This window comes from Pleurodeles waltl, chromosome 5, assembly GCF_031143425.1.
Source record: "Pleurodeles waltl isolate 20211129_DDA chromosome 5, aPleWal1.hap1.20221129, whole genome shotgun sequence".
In the NCBI taxonomy this organism is placed as follows: Eukaryota; Metazoa; Chordata; class Amphibia; order Caudata; family Salamandridae; genus Pleurodeles; species Pleurodeles waltl.
This window is the reverse complement of record NC_090444.1, coordinates 1010137916-1010153785: the sequence shown is the minus strand read 5'-3', so window position 1 is coordinate 1010153785 and position 15870 is coordinate 1010137916. Positions and strand designations below refer to the sequence as shown.

The 15870-nt window shown below is 42.5% G+C and overlaps 1 protein-coding gene across 4 annotated transcripts in view; it reads left to right on the top strand.

Annotated features, from left to right (window-relative positions):
• TAB2 (TGF-beta activated kinase 1 (MAP3K7) binding protein 2) overlaps window positions 1-15870 on the top strand; it is a 190732-nt gene that overhangs the window by 126105 nt on the left and 48757 nt on the right. For 3 of the 4 annotated variants that reach the window (XM_069235181.1, XM_069235180.1, XM_069235179.1), the window contains 2 exons: window positions 984-1171; window positions 8308-9808. In XM_069235181.1, coding sequence (XP_069091282.1) covers window positions 1070-1171; window positions 8308-9808 — 1603 coding nt within the window. In that variant the 5' untranslated portion in view covers window positions 984-1069. The remainder of the gene's footprint in view (window positions 1-983; window positions 1172-8307; window positions 9809-15870) is intronic. The other variant, XM_069235182.1, reaches the window with a different exon arrangement.

Genomic DNA, 15870 nt, shown 5'->3' with positions numbered 1-15870 from the left:
ATTTTCCCAAAGGAAACTGACATGTTTTTTGCAAAGTGCCTAACTGTGGATTTCGGCCTCTAGCTCAGCCAGCACCTAGGGAAACCCTGCAAACCTATACATTTTTTACAACTAGACACCTAGGGGAATCCTGGATGGGGTGACTTTTGGGGCTCTAACTAGGTTCTATTACCTAGAATCCTTCGCATACCTCAAAATTTGGCCCAAAAAACACTTTTTCCTCACATTTCGGTGATGGAAAGTTCTGGAATCTGAGAGGAGCCACAAACTTCCTTCAAGTCAGCGTTCCCCCAGGTCTCCCGATTAAAAATAGTACCTCACTTGTGTGGGTAGGCCTAGTGCCCGCCAGGAAAGAATCCAAAACACAACATGGACACAACAGAATTATCTATTACAAAGCTACCTGTTTTTGCAATGGGGGGCACCTTGGTCCCAGGGCTTGGGAGCCATCTAGAGAAACCTATCAAACCCAGACATTTTTTTAAACTAGACGCCTGGTGGAGTCCAGGGAGGTGTGGCTTGCGTGTATCCCCCAACATTTTCAGATCGCCGAGGGGGGGGGGTCAAAGTCGAAGTGAGTGAGTGAAATGCAAGCACCAACGATTCATGAACCATTTACAGATTCACAAACAGAATTGTCATTAGGACAGATCCAAAGTTCTTACTCAAAATATGTTTCGCACTTCCACATAAATGAAACAATACAAATACCAAGCTATTTCCAAAACCCCTTGCGGACTCATCTATCTTCAAGACAGCTCTTTTGTCACTCTAGTCGTGTGACACACCTCAGTCCTCTCTGTGAAAAGCCTTCCAGTATTGGATGGTCAGCCACCCAAATTATTTTTATTACTTCAGAGAAGCAAACTTAATTTAATCTTAATGGAAAAAGGCTACTCATAAATTTGCTCTGATGCATTTGTTAAAAGGCGCACTTGAATAATGCATTTCTGTTTTTTTCTCCCTCTCTTCCCTCCCAACAGAAAATGCATGGACCGCAGAAGAGTTTGGCTTTTATTAAGGCCTAGGACTGCCTCTTGAGGAATAATTCTTATCGGGCAGTATACGAATGGACCAAGAGAGCCCGCAAATTGATTTTCAGGTTTTAAATGACCTGCGACAAAAATTTCCTGAAGTGCCTGAAGATGTTGTGTCCCGATGCATGCAGCAGGTGAGTGCTGCACAATAACTACTTGTAATTCGTTGAAGTATAAAGAAAAAAGAAACCGAACACTTAAATAAGACGACAGCGTTTAATTTACCATTTGTATTCGTATTGTACAAATATTTAATTTACTGAAGCATGAGTTTGCTTTTTTGCTTTTTACGGGCGAGCTCAAAGCGCACCGCCGTGTTCTCTCTTTGGGCTTCAAACCACACCCATGTCATGTCAGTGTCTTTCATTGGTTCGTGGGCTTGCCTTTTAAAATCTGCTTGCTTTCATTAGTGGAAGGCATGCATACGTCATGCCTTTTCCGGTGGTTAGCCCTCCTCGAGTGCAACAACCAAGTACTGAAAACATACGAGGCTCACAGTTTTCCGTCCGGTCTGTGGACTAATTTTTCTCTTTTTTTCGCAGCGTGATCTCGCTTGGCAGAAGTTGAGCGCTTTGCATGACATCGACCCTGTTACATAGTTAATTGCACTTTTGCCGGTTTGGTAGATAATTACACTTTTGCCGCTAGGTTTCACTACGAGTGTACTGTTATTTCCGTTTGCGTGTCTGCTTTGCACTGATGGCAGCCGTCAGCTCACTTATGTGAAACTTTTATTTTTGTATTTATATGGCAAGAAAAGTCCAGTTAGTTATGTGAAACTGATATTATTTTCATTTTCAATTTATGTGGCAAGAAAAGTCCTGTTAGGAGTTTACAATGCTAATTGCTCGAGCTCTAGCAAACGCGAGACCGTTTGCATTGCAAATGCTTGTTTTTAATTGGAACAGGAAACTGTATTTCTGAATGTTAACACACGTATTTGCTTTGTCATTTTCCAAGCAAGTTGGTGAAAGGAGTAATGCCTTAAAATGTAGTGATTAGAAAGAAAGTTAGCTGACTGAATTCAGGGGGCACGCAATACACATTTTCATACACCTTAGTTGGACAAGGTTGAGTATAAAAGCACTTTCAAAATACAGCACGTTAACCAGAATCACAGTATACGGTATTGTGGAATTTAGCATTAGTAGAATGCACTTGCTGCCAGTTTGTGACCATTAGTGATTTGCAGCTAGTTGCCCATGCACATATGCCCAACTATTCTTGTTTAGGTTAAGACCGAGTATATGTCCAAGTTTTGAAAGGCACAAAAACACCCCAGTATTTATTGGGGGGGGGGTGGAGGGGGGACCCGACAAGTGGTTTCTCCGTGGGGAAAAATATTTTCAGTGTGATTCGGGGAGAGGAAAAGATGCTTGCAGAACAGTTTATTGTTTCTTCATGCTGCATTTTACATTGTAGTACAAATTATTACTACATAATTGCTGTGCATAGCCCCACACCTGGAAATCTGTGACCGTTACAACCATTCCTGACTAATGTTTGAATGAATTCTGAATCCCTTAAGTCACTCCTGCTCTTATGCTTGCAGTGAATTACTAAATGCCTGACTTCTTGACTCTCGTGATTGAGCGGATAACATTGCTTCAATAAGACACCCACTTTAAACAGTTCATGCTGGGACTGGTGCCTGTTATTAAAAAAAAAAAAAAAAAAAAAAAAAAAAAAAAGCAAGCTGAGTAGGAATTTGACACACCTTAGCCTGACTTTGGCCAAACGACGTATAGCCATTAGATAGCTGAGCCTAACACTGCCTCAGACGGCTTACGGGGTGAAGAATATGACAGAATGGGCTGGGGTTGAGGAACCATTTATGAAAAAGGTGAGACGTGATGATAGGTTGGCAGATGATCTATCTACTGGCATGGGGGCGGGTGGGGGCGAGGTGCGGGGGGGTAGGAGGTCATGGTACATGATCTTACTGATGGTGGAGCTGTTGTCTTCACAACTGTGACAAGCGGTAAGTACAAAGAAACTATTTAGACTTTGCGCTCCTGGACTACAGTGGGGTGAAGAGGGAGGTGGGGGGGTGCAGGATGAACTGCTTGGTAGGCTGGGTATTGATAATGTGTGCTGGGAATGGGTATAGTGTGACATTCTGTGGTTGACCTCAATTGATAGCTGCCCTTCGGAATATGGGCTTTGTTACAAACAGAGCAGGAAAAAAGGGGGAAGGTGGAGCTCTTTAATGCACAATGGCTATTTGGAGATTTTCATGTTGTGATTCGAATGGGCTGTACAGCATTTGGGGTTACGCACCCCGGGGACAATTGCTTGGAAGAGCCGCACAGCAATACTGCTCATACTGTGGGGTGCTAGGTTGCTGGTTATGGATTTAATGACTGGTAATATTGTATATGATCTAGATATGCATAATGCTGAAATTCCAATTTTTTATTTTTTTATTTTGTTTAAAGAGACATTCACTTTGAGGGTGAGATCTCTTTACACATCTCGGATGGTTAGCTAGGTGATTAAGCCATCTATAGAGTACATCATATCTAAAAATGTTTTGACTGAGAACCTGTCTTTGGTATCTTTCTTTCATTTGTTCATGAAGACGTCTGGTTTGCACCTCGTGCTTGCTTTGATTAAAAAAACAAAACAAAAGATATTTCTGCTTCTGTAGGCACATGATCTGCACCATCGGCTACTGCAGAGAAGCAAATGGCTGAAACAGGTTTCAGTTTTGACTCCTGTAGAAAGTCAGTTAGTCCTTGCCAAGTGTTTTCGTTTAAATTCTGACACTTCCCTTTTCTCTTTAAATTATGGCCTGATTTCCCTGAATAAAAAATAATAAAGCTGGTTGTTTTATAAAGACTGAAATATCAAATTCAGTGTCGTTTTGAAATACCTTGCGATATTTTGAAGCCCACTATTTTGAAATGTTTAATGCTTTACATGCAAGCTTCAGCAAAATAAATAGCTTGGCCCTCTTACTAGAAAGGTGAAACCTGTTGGCTTTGACAGTGCTTGTTTTTAGGTCTCGCCTGTTACACAGAACATGTGTTTCGAAAACTATTGTGGGCTTACCAAGAACATTAAGGGGCTTAGAGCCCGCTTGTTGTTTACCGTCTTTGTGTGTGTCTCGTTTTTGTTCCAGCTTTTCAGTCTTGTGTTTGTCTATCCCACAATGCATTGCTTCTATGCCATCACTCCAGAGTGGCTGGTTCTGTGCTTCAAAGCATAACTTTTAAAGGTCTGGAATTGTGATTTTTATGGTCTGGCTTGACATTTATGTGAGCAACTGCGCCCACATGTTTCAAGCCAGGAGTACAGGTGCTTCCACAGAAAAGTACTTGCCCTCCACACAATTGTGATTTTGTCCAGATGCCTAAGCTTGACATTTCAGGGGGACAGGAAAGGACATGAGAATAAAGCTTCTTAAATAACTAGCTAAATTATGTTGTTTTCTCCTGGCACCAACACAGATCGGAGGATGGCACATCAACCTAGATAGAGTTTTGGTTCTGGCTTGACAGTGGAACTGTCACTTTAACCTACACCAGTATAATTCTACAGTCCTTTTTATTCCACACAAATACATATCTATTTCCATGCTCTTTTTCTTCTGATGCTTCACATTACCATACTATATGCCTTTTAAAGTCAGACCTGTTAGTATTGCCAATGCTTGTTTCTTTTTAGCTAAGAATTCCATTAGTGTATTTTTTCAGCTGTCTCCTTTGTTAACTTCTTTCTGCTTGCACTCTGCGTTGCTCTGTTCCCTGTGTGTTCACCCCTACTCCTCCATGTTAGACTTGCTTTTGTGTCCTCATTCTATGCTTTCTTGCCAGTGTGCTTCTCCCCGCCTGCTTCATGTTACTATTGCCCATTGCTTCTCCTCCCTATCACTGCCTTCCATGTTGGTTCCACCACATCCCTTGCTTGATGCTTCTTCCCCGTGAGCCATTGCTCTTGTCCGCTGGTTCTCCTCTGCTCATCCACGGCCTATGAGTTACTTCCGTTGCCCGGTTCTTGCTTCCTACACCTGCCACTCCGCCCATGTTGCTTCCGGGCCTCCTAACCCATCCCCACCCTCTTTGCTACCGGCACTGCCCCACATTTCCTATCTGGTGTTGCTTTGGCCACCCTCATTTTAAAAAAACGAACTAAACAGCAAAAAAATAGCCCCATCGCATTTTGTAGACGTATGTTATGCTCGGTGCATGTGCCTGCACAAAGACGCCGGTGCCTGGTTCAAAGGTTCTTTCTAATTTTTTACCTTGTTCTTAAGCCATGCTGTACAGCATTTAGAATTCAATGCAGCATGCCTAAAAACCACTAGCAAAGCCTTTGCTAATATCGGTGTTCGGTGTTCTAGAGCAGTTCTAAGGCTATTTCTCTCAATTAGTAATTGTTAATCCTCTTAAACAAAATAATTTGATTGTATTTCAAGCGAGCATTAATTGTCTTGAAAATGACACTTCTTTAAAATAATTAATCTGTCATTTAGCGGCATTTTGCATTGACCGTTTGCTGTAGGTGCTGCATTAATACGTTTCAGAGTGTGCATACCCCTCTACATATGGTAGTCATGTTAAATGGCAGATGGAGGTCAGCTTGCCGACTGCAACAAGTTAAACAAAAACAAATCATGAATGCCCTTCTGACAGCTATGAAGCAGTGGACCTTAGCAGTGTGTCGTTAGTGCTTTTAGTAACACCCTCAGCACCTCACGTTCATGGTTCCTTGTTCTCCTTACAGGCTGCCATCTTCATGCAGTGTCTACTTCCCACTCTCTGTGGTGCATGTAGCTGGGGTAGCTTCTGTGCCTTTCATGTAGGCATACCTCTTCTCCACTGCTCTAAGATGCCACTGCCACCTGAAACAACTTCTCTCCTTTACATTTGGGTGCTGTTTCTCACTTTTTAATTTTGTTCCTTGCCTAACAAGTCTGAACGGACGTGTGGCAGATTGATTCAAAGTGCTAAGTGCTATAGCGTGGCTATAGCAGTTGCTCCAGTGCCATTTTCCCTGACTACCCAGCAACACTTAAATTGTTAGCATATTTAATAATAAGCCACAAGAACATTTTGATAAGAAATGCTGCACATCGCATCCGTGATGGAACATAAGTAATGTAAAGTGGTTTATGTTGTGTATTACAAGCAGTCACCTATTAATAGATGGAACCGATGTACTGATTATTGTCAAAGAGAAATCTAGTAAATAGCATAACCAATAGCTGAAGACCACAGACTACACATACAACATGATCTCTATAAATAATTAAAGGTGGATGAGACATGGGCAGTTCAACATTTAATTTTGCAAGTGTCTTTTCAGTGAAGTTTTGAACTTGTGAGTCCCTGGTATGAATGTTAGTCGTTAAGCTGTTCCAGTGAAAGGGTTAACATAGGTACACGTCTTGGAAATTAGAGATGGTACAGGGCTGTTTAGGTGATGTCAGAAGATATGTTTGGGGATCTAAGATTGGGAATTGTTATGTAGCATCATAACCGGATGAAGGTAGCTGGTGGTCATAGTCTTTATTGATTTGAGCACTAATATTAGAAGTTTGTAAAAGGGGCCTTTTCTCGTCAGTGAGCCACATATGGGAGTATGACTCAGTAGGATGGATAGAGCCAGATAGCAAACTTGACAACCTTGTCAAAAGGTTAAAAGGAGTAATTCAGTAGGAGTAATTGACAGGCTGATACAATCTAGTTTGTTGAAAGACCCAATGATTTGCTAACTGTTGAAGGGTAGTAAGCTTGAGATCTGGAGCTTATTGAGTAGTTGAAGGTAGTGGCTGAATTAGTCATGAAGTCCTCTGTCGCCAACAATGTACTGAAGATAACACTTACATCCAAAAACTTGGGTGAAAAAAGATTGTCAACACGAGAGATAAGAGTGCAGAGAAACCGCAAAGTAAATGACTTGGAGTTTGGAGTTCAGTATCAGCGTGCATAATGCTGTCCAGAGGGGATGGGTATGAGAAAATGAAGATGCGCTTCTGGAGGAACTTCAGGAGTTGAGTAAGAGTATTATTTAGGTGTGGTGTGGTGAACATAAGAGAAGCAAAAGGTGTCACAGGCAAAGGTAATGTATAGTGAAAAGAGAAGGTGGCGGAGTACTGATCCTCGTAAGACATCCTCTGGGAGTGGGCCAGTGCTAGATGACTGAGTCCCAAGCAGCTGTGTAAGGCCTGTGTAGTTTTTAGCAGTTGAGAGCTGTGCCTTTGACGCCTAGTATGTCAACAGATGAGTAGAATATGGTCAATGCAGCAGAAACAAAGGTAGCAAATAAGCTGAAGACTTTGAGAATAGAAGAAAGGTGATTGTGAGATGCTGTGGATATGAAGAAGGATACATGTGCGAGTGCTGTTTGTTTGATAGCGAGGGGGTTGATGCTTGACTGGAGAGTGTTAACTTGGTTGCTTGAATAGAGGTGTGATGTGTAGCATTTGTAGACCAAATTAGAAGCATCCCAGCACCTCTGAGTAGAATACGAGTTGAGATACTGAATGATATTTGGCCGAAGTTGAGGAACCATATCAACAGATGGCATGGCAGTGTTTATATTGGGGAATGATCAAGAGTTCGAGGACCTCAAATGCACTCATGACTTGTTATAGAATTGAACTCTCTTCTGGTCCTCTTTTAAAATGAAAGATGACACCATGTGTGCAGGAAGAAGACTTAACGGTTAAGCAAGGTGACCATTAACAGTATGTGTTAAGCTAATGAGCCTTACGCTCATCACAACAGTTGTATTGTTTGTTTTAAGTCCCCTTGTTTGCCCTTCTTTGTGTTGACTATTGCAGTCCTTAAGGGTCTCTGGATTTATTGTATGCAGAACAATGCTTTGCTAAGTTTGTGTTAATTTTCAGATTTTCAGCAAATACTGTTTTCTTGACCACTGATTAGAAGAAAGCCTGATATTGCGTATTGCAGGAACTATCAGTGTTCAATTTTTTTGCTTTCTCTTTATTGGTGTACAACTCTGCATGCGAAGGAGGTTTGCGTTATAATGCAATGGGAATTTAACTGAAGGGTACAAGACTGCTTCTTTTTCCGAATGAAACATTTATACAGTCACAGCCTCGTTTTGATTTAGGCACTAATGGTGCTGTACTTTATGGGTTAAAGTGGAATATTTGCCATATATGTAACTTTGGTTATGTTTCAAGCATGTCTTCCATGGTAGGAGCGAATTATCCTTATCTTTATTATGATGAATTGCTGATTACCTTGAAAAAATGCACCCTTTTAATTGAACTGTTTTCCTTTGCCCTCTCCAACAGAATAACAACAACTTGGATGCCTGCCGTGCATTTCTTACACGGGAAAGTACAAAGTATCTCTATGGTGAAGGAGACTTAGGTTTTTCAGATGATACTGGGATTGGTGGTTTACGAAATCACATGACGTCGCTCAATTTGGATTTACAGTCTCAACACATGTATCCCCATCCAAGAGATGGCAGTAGAATGAATGGGGGTAGGACGCTAGCACACAGCATTAGTGATGGACACCTGCAAGGTGGTCACTCCAACAGTGATCTGTTTCCGACTGAGCCACAGACTGCACCTGCTCAAGTTCCACCAGGCTTTGTTTTTAGTATGCCAAATGCAGTTAATTCTTCTAACCCTGCACAGCATCTTGGACTTCATGTGGACCACAAGGGATCAACTGGTCCGGGAATCCAAACACCTAGGTTTAACCCAATTATGGTAACGTTGAGCCCAAATCTTCAGACTGGCCGTAATACTCCTACTTCTTTGCACATCCATGGTGGCCCTCAACCCGTACCTAATCCACCAGGAAATTCTATATACATCAGGCCTTACATCACAGGTCAAAGTGGTACAGCCCGACATACGCAGCAACAGCCAGGTTGGATGTCACAGTTTGCTCCCATGCATCCTCATCAGGTGTATCAACCCTCTCAACCAGGTCCTTGGACTACTCTTCCTTCATCATTTCCTACAACACATACCTCATCACAATTAACACAGTCAAGTCAACAGGGCCACCAGACTTCTCATGTCTACATGCCTATCAGCTCACCTACTACTCCTCAACCGCCAATGCTTCATTCATCTGGTAATTCGCAATCTTCTTCTCATACTCAGTACAACATTCAGAATATCTCCACGGGACCTCGCAAAAACCAAATTGAAATCAAGCTTGAACCCCCACAAAGAAATAATTCTACTTTGCGATCGACAGGTGGTCGCAGCTCTTCTAACCATTCTTCCATCAACAATCAGACTTTAAATCGAAGTCAACCTACTGTTTACATAGCTGCAAGTCCACCGAATACAGATGAATTGATTACCCGCAATCAACCGAAGGTCTACATTTCAGCTAATTCCCAGGTGGGTGATGATCAGGTTTTACGAAACCAGCCCACCCTTTTCATTTCAACAAATCCTGGAGCAGTTGCCAGTGCACGAAATATGTCTGGTCAAGTAAGCATGGGCCCTGCATTCATTCATCACCATCCACGAAAGAGTCGAGCAGTAGGCAGTAATACTGCAGCCACCTCTCCTAGAGTGGTAGTCACTCAGCCTAACACAAAATACACTTTTAAAATTACAGTTTCTCCGAACAAACCTCCTGCTGTTTCCCCAGGTGTTGTCTCCCCAACATTTGAACCAACAAATATTTTAAATCTTCCTGATCATTTTGGAGACCCGGAAGTTATCCCGCATTTTACAGACCCTATGTTAGCACACATGGATAGGCTCAATGATGCACGGAAACTGAGCATGGGATCCGATGATGCTGCCTACACACAAGGTAAAACAAAAGTCAGGTTCTGCTTGTTTTAACCTATATGAACTTAGAAATTGTGAGCTAGAAGCATAATGAAATGTATCCAGTTTTGTTCATGTGCCTGTTGGTACACTGATCACCTTTGTCTAGATAAATGAGTTTAACTGCGGTTGTACTTTTAATGAGACAGTTTGCATTGTTAGATGTTAGTGTTTGTAAAATATGAAATCACAGCATTGCTGTTTTTGTTTTCCTTTGCTCTTTTAGTAAACTTCACTAATTTACCATGTTATTTTATGTCAACGACTTTGCGTAATATACTGTATGCAGATGGGATATTTCCAAAAGAATATGATCAAACAGTTTATAGATCTGCAGCAATTTAGATGACTGGAGATTATCCCAGTATTGGTGTGCAGCATGCTACATAGGAAATGTCTTTTCCACAACACTATATAATTCGTCCTTAATGGTTAGATTTATAGCTAATACCTCCGGTTGATAAACAATTGTTGCTTTTTTTTTAGAGGCTATTAAAACGTCAATGTGCACATTTTAAACGTTTGAAGAGAGTGAAAGATGCTCGAGCATCAATATTCAATTGAAATAAGAGAATATTGACCCAATGGAAGTTGGATACTGTCCCACTGCTAGAGCCTTGTTCAGTAAGGCTGACATTGCTTGTTTGCTGAATGCATCACAAGCTTACCTTGCTCTCGTTCTCCAGCTCACATGCAGATTAACAATTTTCATAGCTTTTTAGGTCTCTCTTACCAGTCAGCTTTCAACTGTCAGTAGCCGAAAGCCTTTTTGTGACTCATTTGCTTGGTTCCTAGTCAATGATTTGCCGCCTTCCACTTGTATTTGTCCCAAACTGCAACATGTCCTTTTTACCATGCTTTTGATAGGATATCTTGTATTCTTACAAGTGCTCACAAGCTTGCAGTAGCCCTCATTTGTTGCTCTCCCAATAAATACCCAATACTCCCAGGAATGCTCTGTCCTTCTCCCTCTTCCTTAACGCTCTTAAGCTTGTCCGTTGGGTTTCCCATCTTACTACCCTTTTTAGGTTTCACCTACACCACTTGTGCTGTCAGCAAAACGATTTTCCTCCCACAACACTTCTTTCCTTGCTTCCGATTGGTCGGCTGCTTCTTCTGGCATCCAGCTTCTTCCTGGGCTTTGTAGTCTTGAAGATCTTCATCCATGCCTTAGAACATAGACCAAGTATTGCTTCTTGTGGCTAGTGTCCTTCTACTGACCAGCAAGTAGTTGTAGTGCTGTGACGGTCAACACTTGCTGAGTCATATCGCTTTTTTTCTTTACTTTAAGCTATGTTACTCAGCAGCTCAAATGTTATACAACGTGTAAAAAAAAAAACAAAAGGACAAAACCAACTGATTTAGCATAGGTGATACTGATTGCCTTTGTCAATGCTTGTTGAGTATTTTTCCAACTTTTATTGCCTTTCCTTGTTTATCAGCTCAAACGCCTCAGTTGCTACCTCGACCCCAGCCCACTACTCATTCTCCCCCATCCCACCCACCATTCTCCTCCCTTCCCACCCACCATTCTCCTCCCTTCCCACCCACACCTCATCCATTGTGCCACAAAAACTGTTTGAAAATTTAATCTATTTTCATTTATTAATAAATGTTTTTTAATTTTTTTTGTGAGACCCCAGCATCAGCCATTTGTTGTAGAGTGCAGTTGTAACGATGGTGAAAGGGATGTCATTGTGCCTTTTTTTTTTTCTTCAAGTTGAGTTGCATTGCATTAGCAAAGCACTGGCCCCAAGGTGAGCTGTTTTGACTGTGCCAATATATATATATATATATATATATATTTTTGAGTAACTAGTAATGATTCGACCACATGAGGGGCAAATATGACAGACTTGCTGTGTATAGAAAATATGAAAGGATATGCAGTTCAGCTTTTTTAAAAAATAATTTGGCTATTGTTTTTTATTATAGGTTATGAGTTCTTCTCCCAGTAGTATGTAACATTTTCCATTGGTCCTAGAGTTATAGAAGGTGTAGTGTAAGAACAATTACAAGCACACAAGATAGATGTGAAGCTACTTGATGCTAGCGATTCTGATACAAACATCTTTGTGACCATAGGTTTCTGGGATTCTCTTGATTATTTTTCGACAGTATGTTGATGGTATTCAATGGAACATCTATCACTGGATTTTCTTTTATTAGGGCCATCAAAATGTTTCAACAAATGCAAGGCATTGCCTCTTTCGAGTATGCCATGGTGGGGCTTTTGAAGTGTCGGCAGATGCCAGATCAAGTTTCAGTTGTTCATGTGTTTCCTCATGGTTCATCCCCTAATGCGTTATGATCACTTATCTCTTCGAGTAACACAAGTGTAAATATGTGAGCAGCAGCATTACATTTGTTTGTGTATCTGAACACGCCATCCTGTTTTAGCATTGCTTCCCTTTTAGTCTCATTTATCTTTGCTTCGATGTCTAATGTTGTCACTGCTAAATTCAGCTGCTCCAAATAACTTCTCCGAGATATCAAACCCCTCACAACTTTTTCTCTTGGCAGACATTTCCCTTCAATCCAGACTATTGGCATTCGTGATCAAGACCATATGTTTGCCCTAGGGATCTGCATTGTCCGTTCATAGAGAATCTATAACCGTTTGAGCCCTAAAATGCAGCGATCAAGTAATTAGTGGTTAATATGTGCACACTTGCTTCTCGGATTTGGTGGTGGGGAGAACAGTTGGGGAGAGATTTTACAAGAGTCATTTGGCCTATCTGACCTGATTGTTTTCAGCTGTATAGTTTCTTTGCCGTCTTTTTATTGTCTAAAGTTGTAAAACCCTCCAAATTTAGATCCTGTTTCATCGACTGGAAATTCATGTTTGTAGCATGTGTGGCTGTAGACAAATATGTTCTGCACACTCCTGCTGTCTAGTGTTGGGCTTAATGGTTTTTCTTCAAAGAAATGTTTAGAGTCATGAGATGTGCTGTGACTGCTCTCTTAGTAGGGTATGCGTATGGGCACCGACTCAAAGTAGGATCGTTTTTTACCATTGGGTTTGGACTTTCACAGCTAGGACTCAGGATTTGTTGTGTCCAGAACATATTTTTGTGGACTGCAATTTTAGTTTTAGATTCAACATGTCTGGGTAACCAGTCATTGTCTCGCCCCACATTTGCCATGCCACCTTTTCCTGTACTTCTGAAGGCACCAACGACAACCAGTCGATGCCCTGGACAGCGTGGGCTTTCACATACCTTTCAGGGACTTCACGCTCTTCTTTGGCCCTCAACACTAGTGAATGCAGAGAGGAAGGGGTTGATGGATCAGACTGCTTTGCTACATTGCCTCCAGTGCAATTCTTAATATCTGTGTTCTGACCAGCACATCAACTGCAACTTGAGTATTTCCCTCAACCATAACAAAACCTCTTCTAAGTTCTGCCTCTCTTATTTGAAAATCCTCTAAAATATTGAAGGGAAAGGCACTGGGCTCATGACACAACGCACTAGGAGGTGTCATCTGAGTCTAGTTGTTGTTTGGGAGGAAGATGCCTTTGGCGCCACGAAGGGAAAAAAGAGTGGCCCTTCTGTATTCCTGTCAACCCCTGGCAAATCCCAGGCAGGATTTTTGACTCCATCCGACAACCAGAAGGTATAAGAAGAGGAATCGGCGCTGAAGACCACTGGCCTTCGTACAAGACCATATCCTGGGCCATGATTGCACCTGCCACCAAGCACAAATGGTCCCACACTGAGGTAGATCATTGCTTCCTCAGGAGTCTGTCACGGAGTCCCACCAAAGACACTCAAACTGCCTCCTCTAGAGCCCCACTGCCTTTAGTTTCCAGTTGGCACCAGGATTCAAGGGTTCAGGGTTGACCAAGGCTCCATCCAAAGGCATTAACAACTGCCAATCGTCGAGCTGCCACCAAAGAGACCGGGCCACAAGCCCTCCACTCTTGCATCCACCATTAACTAAATCACTACTGCCATGTTTACACACACCACTCTCCATTACTCCCTCAGAGTTACCAAAGTGGTTAACCTATAGTTTGTTGATATGGTCTCTTCAACCTTACGATGTCCCATTAGACCCAGGGTCCACTGATGATCCCATAATGACTATAACACCAATCCTCCTGGTGACCCTTGTATAGACCACTAACCAGAAAAGGCATCCACACCAGACCAGTGATATTGCTGCCCACTACAAGGCTGTACAGTGGGCTTTGGCATTCTAAAAGCTGGATACGCACATCATTAAGGAGAAAGAATACTTCTTTATGAAGACACTCTCAAGGCTGAGCAGATGGTGCATTTTCTGCCCGTGCTCATGGCATACTAAAATCCCAACCCCCTGTAATTTTAAAGAGCCATTGAAGGCCGGGTTGACACATCTTTGGTTGGAAGGGAAAAAACGTACAAACCTTCTCCTACCAACCAAATTTACATCAAAAGCCAGGTTCCACCTGACTCCCTGTAGTTCGTACTGCCCACAAACACCAAAGTGACAGATAATTTCTTGCCACCGGATAGAGCAAGAAGATCAACTCGGCGGATAAGAGAGCTGCTATTAGGGAAGTTGGTTTGGCGAATAGGCAACTATGTTGGGCTTCTTGCCAAGTGTCACAAGTTGCAGTGGAATTAAATGCAGGACATTGTCAAACATTTCCCAAAGCAATACAGGAAGAGGGTGAAGGAAGTGGTACCCAAAGACAAGGTAATCCACAAAAAAAAGCACTTGCTGCAAACTCAGTGCCCCAGACACAGCCTCGATAGGCATTTAATACTAGTGTTCTCAGATGTTATGCCTGGTTTCCCATCTCAAGGTTCACACCAGAGGTCCAGCAGCATCTCCTCAACCACCTGTTTAACAGGGAGAATCTTTTGGGGCCCTAAGGTCGACTAACTATTTGAAGTTTAAAAAGGACACTAAGATTGTAAAATCCAGGGATGCCCTGCAGAGCTCCTCACCCAGAAGTTCCTTTTGGAAACGGGTCAGAGGGGGGACCTAAACCCACCATGACTAACCTGTTACAGTCTTTACAATTACATAGCAGCAGTCCTTCCACAGCCAGGTAATGGGTGCTTATAGGGTCAGCAAGAGTACAGGCAGAGGTAGCTCTGGTAAGGAGGTCACTGGGAAGACATGCAGTCAATAAAGGCCTCCATTCACTTCTCTCTGCAGTGGTGAAACAGCAACAATGTGTTGCAGGGCATGCCTTTTGCAGACCCCATTCTACAAGTAGCCATTGCCGCAAACACCTCTCTTCTAGGCGGATGGCACACCTGAACAAAATGGCTTTTCAGGAAGTATAGGACCCTCAGTACAAGGGCTGCCACATCAATTACCCAAAATTGCTTGGCATACATCTAGCCCTCAATTCCTTCTTCCAGCTCATTTGAGGGAATGTAGTCCTCTTCAAGACTGACAACTCTAAAGCTGTGTTCCATTTACAGAAATACGATAGGTTAAACCCTGCCCTCCCTCCTTTCCCCATTCCCCCTCGGCCTCCCCCCCCAGCCCCAACCCCCCCCCCCCCCCCCCCAAAGCTCTTAGCCCTTGCACAAGGAGTTTGGCATTGGGCAATCTCTGCTATGTAAAACATCTAGCAGAGCACCTTCAAGGTGTGGACAGACTGTGCCGGCTTGCTCAGTAGGATCCATCAACAAATTCATGAATGGGAGCTTCACCTGCAAATCCTACAAAGGTACTTCCATAGCTAGGGTACCCAACAAATATTCTTGTTCCCTACCCCCTGAAAATGCAAAATGCTTAAACTTTGCCTCCAGATGCTCACTGTTTATGGGCATTGCACTGTGGAGAAATGGTCAAGGAACTTTGCCGACCCCTTTCTGCCTCCTACTCCTCCTGTACAGAGGTGAGGAAAATGAGACAAACTTCTGACACTCAGTCTTGGTGGTTTCACCTAGGCAAGGCAACCACAGTGTTCCATGTTTCTGGGGATGACTATCAGCCCCAATGAGAAGTTACAGCTCAAGACAGATCTTCTCACGCAGAGCTAAAACTAAATCGGACATACAAGCCCTGGCAGCTAAATCTAACAATCTAACACCT